Below are 9,999 nucleotides of genomic sequence, written 5' to 3'. Positions count from 1 at the left end.
TCTTATCATTTTATTCTAACTCGTTCCAGAATATCTCTTTTCCCTGCAATAAATAATAATTTTATTCGTTTCCTTTCTTGCTTTTACACTCACTAAGGACAGAGAAAAATTTTATAAAAAAAAATAAAACCGACTCCAAAAAACCTACACTAAAACGTAGAAAAATAATTACTAATTACCTACTTATTTATTAGGACGAATTATTAATATTTATGTAGGTATACCATGATTGATACTTCTGGAGTCGGTGCCAAGATTATGAAACATGTAAAGTTTGCCTGCACCGACTCCAAAAGTATCAATCATGGTATACCTACATAAATATTAATAATTCGTCCTAATAAATAAGTAGGTAATTAGTAATTATTTTTCTACGTTTTAGTGTAGGTTTTTTGGAGTCGGTTTTATTTTTTTTTATAAAATTTTACTTATTTCTTGCTTTTTAGTTAACTAATTATTACCTTGATGTTACCACTGAAGGTAGGCAGTACACTGAGACCAAAAAAAATTGGTTCATAATCGTCGGAGATATTGCGTATAAAAAAAAGTTCATCCCCAATTTTCCACCCTTGGGGGTGAAATATTTTCTTCAAATTCGCATGAAACCACCCTTTTGATAATACCTATTCAACAAAAAAATAATCGTTCAAATTGGTTTATAATCGGCGGAGATATTGCGTATAAAAAAGTTCATCCCCAATTTTCCACCCTTGGGGGTTGTTTTTTTTATTATTAAATTTAAATGGGACCACCCTTGAGGTATTACCTATACGCCGAAAAAAGATTTGTTCAAATCGGTTCATAATTGGCGGAGTTATCGCGTAACAAACATAGAAAAAAAAAAAAAAAAAAAAACATACGGGTCGAATTGAGAACCTCCTCCTTTTTTTGAAGTCGGTTGAAAATGGAACTTAAGTTGGGTTGGGGTGGAGTGGAACTAAACATTGATCTGCGCAAGCTTTGATCAAATCAATTGGTCAGATCCTTGCTTGCTAGCTTTCCCCCCTTCATCATACTGGTTAATGTATGTAGTAAGGCAGTGTAGGTAAGTGCATTGTAGATAGACTTGCCTATTATGAGTCTAATAAGTGGATCTGGGTTTTGATTGATCAAAAAGGATTAAACTACGTAAATAAAATAACACGATCTTAGAATAGTTACATTTTATTTTTAGCGGTGGCATGTACAGTCTAATTTTTTAGAAATCAGCAGAAATGTCATCAAAAATGGCCAACTGACATAAAAATATTTTTAGTCTGTGAACTAGTGATGCGACAAAACCTCTCGTTAATCGCGAAGTGAAATTATTGTAGTACTTGCGTATCATCGCCGGGTGATCGTCAAAATACTAAAAATATGCAACAAAGTCGCAACATTGAATGTGAACTGATTATGAAATTTTCGAGAACAGGAAACAAACTGTATGCACAGATGTAATCAAAAAACACACTGGACAGTAAAATAATCAATGATATCCGTAAAGTTATTAAACTTCAAATAGTTGCTAAAAGTTCTGTTTGACAGTGTTGCTACTAGTGACATCTCGCTCGCTCAGTTCTTTGTTGCTCTATTCCACTAGGGAGGTAATTTAAGATGCTATCAATGAGGGTTTTCGCGATTGAAAAATCCGCCAGATGGCAATACGTAGACGCGAGGTCCAAATGCTGCACGATTGGTTATTTTTGACATGACATTGACAGATATGTCCAAATCCACCAATCACGCAGCATTTGGACCTCGCATCTACGTTTTGCCATCTGGCGGATTTTTCAATCGCGAAAACCCTCATTGAAAGAAGATTTTTATTTTCTTTTATTTTATTTACTTATATAGGAAAATAAGCAATGGAACAATACGTAAGCATAATTGCATAAAAAAGTAAAATAATTTCGTTTAAATAAAACCGACTAAAAATTAAACTGACTCCGAAAAAGTATACACTAAATGTAGAAAAATAATTTTACGTTATCTCCAATATTGTCGAAGTTATCGCTGGAAAAGTAAACAAAGTATCGTATATTTTTTATTTAAAATTAATCAGTAATCGGAATAAGTGAATACTTAAAATAATATCGATTAAATTTACAAATTATTGTCTATGAGTCACAGGTTACAGCACTGATGTGTCAGAGACAAGTCATAGACAATATGGAGATAACACATGATTTTAAACGTCAAGTCAATTTGACAAGTCTCACAAATTTTCATCGTCCACGTATTTTGCTAAAATAATTTGTTTCAAAGATTGATTTCAAACTTGTAAAAACGTGAAAATAAAGTTGGTTTCATGGGCTTGTTAAATAATGTGTATGATATTATGAACACGTAAGTGATTATGGTGTAATTGTGTATGAAAGTGTTTGTTTACATCTCTGCTGGATTCTAAAAAATCAAGGTATAATAACAAACTATATTTACTTACATACGTATAACTTACATACTTAACTATCATTCACTTGAAAACTTATCTACAAACTTCATAAAAATATTAATTTATCAACACAGCGAAGGCAGATAAACTTAAAAATATTTAGTAGAGAGAATATTTGTATTTAATAAAAGTAAGTAAATATAGTAGGTATACAATGTATTACTATACTTGCTTGTATACCTACTATTAGGTACAGCATAGGTACCTACTTATTTCGGTTCGTCCAGTTGATTTTTGCAATTGGACATTTACACTGCGCAACTAGCCCCAAACTAAGCAAAGCTTGTACTATTGGTCTAGCTTTAAAGCTTATAATAATTTCCTTAAAAATTAAAAGATAATTTCCTACAACAGTTAAGTATCTAACAGTATTTACTACATATAAAATTACATATTAAAAAAATGTTAGCTTAACACTAACAGAAAGTTAAGTTCGCTTAATTTATTAATGATAACTTATTTGTACTTAATTCAATAGACTTCTTAATTACCAATTGGTGGTACCTACTTCACACGAACAACAAACAAGTTTTATTAGAGGAAATGTTTCCTAAATTCAAAATATAGACTAGAATTCACAACGTAATCGTGTTCATTGCATTCATGAGAATTCTTCGTCTCCATTGTGTCATGATGTCATGCGCGTCGGGATCTGAAATTATAAAAAGAATCAAAATCAAAAACAGAAAAAGCACCAAAGCACGGTAATACCAAAGTGTAGGTACCTATTAATTACTTTGGGCGTCCTTCGTAGGTCAACAGACAGCTACGAGGTGAAAAGTCCCCATATTACTCAGCTTGGGTGACCCAGTGTGGACATTAAACCATAAAACATAGAAAGTGGTTCAGTGGGTAAAACGTAAAACGCTCTGTGCTAACAGTACCCATGATGTAAAAGTTTCGATGGAGCAAAGAACCAAAGGGGTGCCGGGAGACAATATTGATCTAACCTAATCAAGCATAGGGCCGGCGCACACGTCGCAAAGTGTTTTATATTTTTAATAGGTGGGAATTCGATTGAAAGTTCATTTCACCGCTGAGTCCAAGCCAGCTATGTTTCATCATCACAAAGTGGCGTAACTACAGGGTGGCAGAACTGGCAAAATGCCACTGACCCTCGACACCAGGGGACCAAGGGCCGAGCTAAAAAAAATTAAATTTAAGTAAAATGCACACATTACATTGGTATGTAATTGCGTTACCGATTCGAAGATGATAGTTGATAGTAGCACAGATAATGTAATAGTAGGTACTCATTCATACGTGTGCTGACTGCTATGATACCAACCCATATTATGGCATTTCATACCCCCCTCAATGCCACGAGTCTCGGATGGTATACTTAGCATCACATCACTTATCTCTGTGTGCCTGCTCTTCCAGGGGCTCTTTGCGATGTCCAGGGCCGGTGCTACTATTCCTACCATATTGAACCCACCTCGCTGATCAGCGTAGATCCTTCAACCTCATGCTGGGGTCGTCGGCGGAGGCTGACACGCGCGTGTCCTCCGTGTGTGTGCTGCTCGTCCAAGGACTCTTGCGCATGTCTGGTGCTGTTGTCGCCATTCCGAACATGGTGCGGAACCTGCGGAGAAAAAAATCGACTGTAGTTAGTTTGAAAATAGATTCCTCAATAGACAGCTCTTTCAGTTGATTAGCATCTGGATTCTGGGGGCACGCGAGATGGCAGAGACGAGAGATAAAAGGTAAGGCACAAACTACTTATCTTACTACCAGTATTTACTGAAGCGGCCATAAGCGGCTCATAAATGAATGGCCGTGCCACATAATTATTTTAACTAAGGCTGAGTTGCACCACCTAACTTTGACCGTAACTATAACGATAACCGGTGGTTTTTGTATGGAGTTTGACAGATTTTTGACGTTGTCAAAGTTAAAGTAAGATGGTGCAACCCAGCCTACGAGTGTAGAGTTTGCTTTTTGTATAGTTAGGGCTCTAAGTACGTGTGATCTGATAACTTCACAATGCAATCGTTTAAATTGCTAGTTTAAAATAATATTTGCGAGTAAGGTAAAAATAACATCAATATCGTTTTTATGAACTCCGTCAACAATAGCTATGTTTGCTATGACTATGTGCATGTATACACATATGTAATTACAGTGTTGTTCTAATTTGGATTACTACCCCCTCACCCATAATACGCCAATATTGACATGGCCCGCCCATAGTCCCCTCCTAATGGAAAAAATAAAGCCTGCCATTTAATGCTGGACCATGTAACCAATTTGCTAACTTTGTCGGCGTAATTAAGTTGTATGTCCACGTCAAATTGCTATGTAAATAACATAGTATCTGAATTAAGCCACAGAGATAGAGTCGGGTAAACTTTAATATGTAGAATATTTTACTAGCCCCAAGAGGTGCAACTTCTCAGGTAATAAAAAACACTTCATTCCAATAAAAACTGAGTTAGTTTTCAATTGGCTGTAATTTTCGTTTTTAGTAGCTTTCAATCGAAGTTAGCCAATTGAGTTCGGGAAGTAGTGATAAAGCTTCTTTGCGATACAAAACTATAGAGTCGCGTTTTGATAGCTCATAAAAAAGTATTACGATTGACTAGAAACGAATACCTTCTACCGACCCCTATCCCTATTCTATTGGGCTATTGGGTAGTGACCTCATCAATCAATTGACATCCTGTTATGAGTTATTGAGACGCAATTCCTCGAATAGATTTTGTGTAGCAATATCTATATTTTCCTAGTAGATTTAATACGTGTAGATATACCTACATCTGACCAATCTAGAGACCCAATTCGAGTGGATATTGGAAATAACTTTTACTTAAGTGAAAAAGTTTTTTCGTCTCACAGACGATTTCTGAAAGTCGACGGACCCCATCCGTTTTAACGATGAGACTGAAACAAATTACTGTAAACCCTTCGTAAGCTCATGGTGTGTTTTCAGGTCGATGTTCAAACAACCAATATCCATTAATGATGGGGTTTTAGCTTAGTGTAGCATTGAGTGTAGCTGCTAAAAATATTTATAATAAAAGAGGATTACGCTATCAGAGTATGAATTAATTAACGGAAATATACAATGACAAATCCGTTGATAAATAATTTTACCGCAGATCTGCGGTTTCTAGAAAATTAACAAAACAACGCATGCATGATACTACGAAACACGAAACCAATGTTTTATTGATATTTTATTTGTATTGCTCATTCAACATAGATGATGACGATTTATTATGTTTTGATTCATAAAAGTATTTTTGTACGATAAGTATTTGACATGTTTTACGACAATGTTTGTTAATAAAGTAATTAATGTTTTTTACATGACAAATACCCTCTATGTGGATGAACTCTCTCTCAATCGATTACTACGAGAGTAGGTATCAGGCGATCTAACATCTTGAAACCTGAATACCTAGTCCAGTCAATGAATGCTTTAACGACGGTGTAGAGAGAAATCCGTGGAACACAATTTCTGACCTCGAGACTTTATTTAGACTAGTTAGGAGGTGAACATAGCAAAAGTTCCCGCCCTTAGCCCTTGAGCCGGCAGGAAGAGGGGGGTTTAAAGGTACTACTTTTCGGTTTTTCGCTTAATCCTCGGAAACTATGCGTCCTAGTGACATGACTACTATGAACCAAAAAAAGCTTATTCAATTTGCTACAGGTGAGACAGTAAAGTTTTTTTTATATCTTTTATAGTTTTCACGGCATCTGCTCTAGAATAGGGCTTGAATACCGGAATTCCGGAATTTCGTTACTCCGGAATTTCGGATAGATTTTTTCCGATATTTCAATTCCGGAACTGAAGCCAATATCGTATTCCGATATTGAAATTTTTCATAAATTATTTTAAGTTTTCAAAACGTTTAAGTATCAAAATAGGTTCTTAGATAAGGAAGTCCTTGAGATATTGTATTCGCAACTTTATTAGTAATAATATTAAAGAGGCAATAGGGCGAAACCAAAGCTCCAAAATGTTCGCTAGAGACATCTCTAATGGGCGAAGCCAGCTGAAGAGAGCGGATGATGGAGTAAAACCTGTTAATAGCTCAGCCACAAGACAGTTCCAACAGCTTCACTTCGCAAACAACTTATCGCCAAAGTTTCATTTCCCAAATGAACTTTTAGCAACTGTACTTTTCGCAACTAATTCATTTGGTCAAATTATCATTTGGCAAAATTTTACTTGGCAAATTTTTATCTAGCAAATGTTTCATTTTGCCAAATATTCTATCCCAAATAATTTGTTCCACCCACCCACAAATCAAATCATAAGGCAGATGATCATGGTTTTCACGAGAATTTTATGTAAAACAAAGAGATTGCAGAAAATAGTATGGTTGCAGAAAGTAGGTATTGCAGAAAATAGTAGGTTAGGTTAGGTTAGTGTAACAGTGACCCTTAACTGCCGCGGCAGTGGCCGCCGAGCGCTAGAATCACCTCTATTGTTAATAAATCATTTGGAAATTTCGATAAAAAGAATGAAATATGAAAATTAATTTAGAACAAAGTGTAATGATTTTAGAATTCATATTGTATTTTATACGATTATTGGTTACTTTTAAATAGTTATTGCAACAATTTTAGTATTTGTATTGTATTTTAGAAGAACCCAAAAACCCATTATTAAATTAAAATACTTTATTTGATTACTTCCTAGGCATTTTGCAGACATCAGAATGATTTTAGAATTTATTTTGTATGAAATCCAATTATTTCATATTTATTATTTAATTTAATTATTTTAGATTTTTATTGTATACATTTTAGTATTTTAAAAATTAAGAAAACAGCTAATTATGAAATAAGTATTGCATTTGACTAGTTCCGGAGCATGCCGTCGATAAGTCGTTTTGAACCGGTCGACTTTCACTGATGGAAGGGGAAGTTACCTTATCGCTGGCATGCCGCTGGACAGTCAGTTCGATTTGAGCGTTCGAAGCGAGAGGTACTATTAGGTTGACGTCATAATGTCGGAATTGTGTAAATCAGTGGTGCTGAAATACAAGTTAAACAACCCACAAGAGTGTTTCATTTCAACTCAGAAGTGGTACGTGATCTACAGCTCATAAGGTACGTTTTTATTTATTTGGTTAAAAAGTAATTGATTTTAAAAGTTCAAGTAGAAAAACGTATGAATATTTCGTTTAATGCATGAAATAGTTATTTTTAAAACAAGGCTAGACGCGCCTTCAGTTTATCAGGCTAGATGCGCCTTAGACTATGACTAAGACTATGACTATGACCATGACTATGACCATGACTAAGACTTAGTATAACGATGTTAGACGCACCTCTGGTTTATCAGGCTGGATGCGCTTTTGACTATGACTGAGTATATCAAGGCTAGATGCGCCTTTGACTATGACTAAGTATAACAAGGCTAGATGCGCCTTTGACTATGACTCAGTACAACGAGGCTAGACGCGCCTCCAGTTTGATAGGCTAGATGCGCCTTAGACTATGACTATGACTATGACTTTGACCATGACTAAGACTTAGTATAACAAGGCTAGATGCGCCTTTGACTATACTAAGTATAACAAGGCTAGATGCGCCTTTGACTATACTAAGTATAACAAGGCTAGATGCGCCTTTGACTATGACTAAGTATTACAAGGCTAGATGCGCCTTTGACTATGACTCAGTACGAGGCTAGACGCGCCTCCAGTTTGATAGGCTAGATGCGCCTTAGACTATGACTATGACTTTGACCATGACTAAGACTTAGTATAACGAGGCTAGACGCGCCTCCAGTATAATAGGCTAGATGCGCCTTAGACTATGACTATGACTTTGACTATGACTAAGTATAACAAGGCTAGATGCGCCTTTGACTATGACTAAGTATAACAAGGCTAGATGCGCCTTTGACTACGACTAAGTATAACAAGGCTAGATGCGCCTGTGACTATGACTTAAGTATAACAAGGCTAGATGCGCCTTTGACTACGACTAAGTATAACAAGGCTAGATGCGCCTTTGACAATGACTAAGTAAAACAAGGCTAGATGCGCCTTTGACTATGACTATGACTGTGACTGACTTAGTATATCGAGGCTAGACGCGCCTCCAGTTTATAAGGCTAGATGCGCCTTTGACTATGACTAAGTATAACAAGGCTAGATGCGCCTTTGACTACGACTAAGTATAACAAGGCTAGATGCGCCTTTGACTATGACTATGACCATGACTATGACTGTGACTGACTTAGTATATCGAGGCTAGACGCGCCTCCAGTTTATAAGGCTAGATGCGCCTTTGACTATGACTAAGTATAACAAGGCTAGATGCGCCTTTGACTACGACTAAGTATAACAAGGCTAGATGCGCCTTAGACTATGACTATGACCATGACCATGACTATGACTGTGACTGACTTAGTATATCGAGGCTAGACGCGCCTCCAGTTTATAAGGCTAGATGCGCCTTTGACTATGACTAAGTATAACAAGGCTAGATGCGCCTTTGACTACGACTAAGTATAACAAGGCTAGATGCGCCTTAGACTATGACTATGACCATGACCATGACTATGACTGTGACTGACTTAGTATATCGAGGCTAGATGCTCCTCCAGTTTATTAGGCTAGATGCGCCTTAGACTATGACTAAGTATGAGACATGTAGAGGCTCTTTAAGAACAAAATATTCGACCATTTGTAAGTACTATTAATTAGTCTAAACGAATAAAGATATTTTGACTTTTGGCTTTGACTATAACTATGACTGTGACCATGACTATGACTTAGTATGAGGCTAGACACTCCTCCAGTTTATCAGGATAGATGCGCTTTTGAATATGACTAAATATAACGAGGCTAGACGCGCCTCCAGTTTAATGGGCTAGATGTGCCTTGGACTATGACTATGACTTAATATGACGAGGCTAGACGTGCCTCCAGTTTATCAGGCTAGATGCGCCTTAAGGGCCCCATTGTTTAGGATGTCTCTAGAATAAAAAGCCTTCTATTGCTGACATGACAAGGAAGCCGTCCAATTGTCACATGAGTTGTGTGTGTAGGTCGTACTGAATAAAATACAAATATAAATACAAAATCTTTATTTGTGATGCATAAGTATAATAGAAACATGTCACAATGGTATTTTACTACACTTTGCTCAGGGAGCATAATATTAATTGTCAAACAAAAGATTTTTAGATATGTTTTTTGAGATTTAGATTTTTGGAAAAGACATAAATCAAACTTTTGCTTAATATAACATGAACATAGCTTCCATATGATGTTGAGTTGATGCTGGTCAGACACAGTTTATTTCGTCGAGTACTTTATTTCACAGTTGAGTACAACGACTACTGAAGATGGAGCTCGTATACCGCCAGAGACACCCGTCAGCTGACGATGAAATAAGCGTGCTAAGCGAACGAAGTTGTCGTCGTCGTCCAGTAAGAAGGCGCCACCACGATCGGCTTCTATGGGGCCAAGGTTGAAGAAAAATACGCGAAGGAGCTCATCTTCTTCCAGCTCTACTGAAAGAGCAGTGCCACATGAGGTTCGTAAAATTTCTGGTAGACTCTAGTGAAGAAAAGTGCCTATTTTTTTATTGGTAGTTTT

At 36.4% G+C, this 9,999-nt stretch overlaps 1 protein-coding gene and 1 long non-coding RNA gene across 2 annotated transcripts in view; one reads left to right on the top strand and one right to left on the bottom strand.

Annotated features, from left to right (window-relative positions):
• Positions 1–1,146: 1,146 nt before the first annotated feature.
• The window catches only part of LOC135075245 (G-protein coupled receptor Mth2-like), a 56,183-nt gene continuing 47,330 nt past the window's right edge, over positions 1,147–9,999 (bottom strand). Inside the window, exons 8-9 of the mRNA XM_063969621.1 lie at positions 3,870–4,016; positions 1,147–3,083 (exon numbers count right to left, since the gene is read on the bottom strand). Of these exons, the coding sequence (XP_063825691.1) occupies positions 3,878–4,016 (139 nt within the window). The 3' untranslated portion in view covers positions 1,147–3,083; positions 3,870–3,877. The remainder of the gene's footprint in view (positions 3,084–3,869; positions 4,017–9,999) is intronic.
• LOC135075259 (uncharacterized) overlaps positions 1,155–9,999 on the top strand; it is a 173,773-nt gene continuing 164,928 nt past the window's right edge. The window contains exon 1 of the long non-coding RNA XR_010257990.1: positions 1,155–2,548. This is a non-coding gene — a long non-coding RNA (uncharacterized LOC135075259). The remainder of the gene's footprint in view (positions 2,549–9,999) is intronic.

This window comes from Ostrinia nubilalis, chromosome 10 (assembly GCF_963855985.1).
Source record: "Ostrinia nubilalis chromosome 10, ilOstNubi1.1, whole genome shotgun sequence".
Taxonomy (NCBI): Eukaryota; Metazoa; Arthropoda; class Insecta; order Lepidoptera; family Crambidae; genus Ostrinia; species Ostrinia nubilalis.
This window is presented reverse-complemented; position numbering and strand designations above follow the sequence as displayed.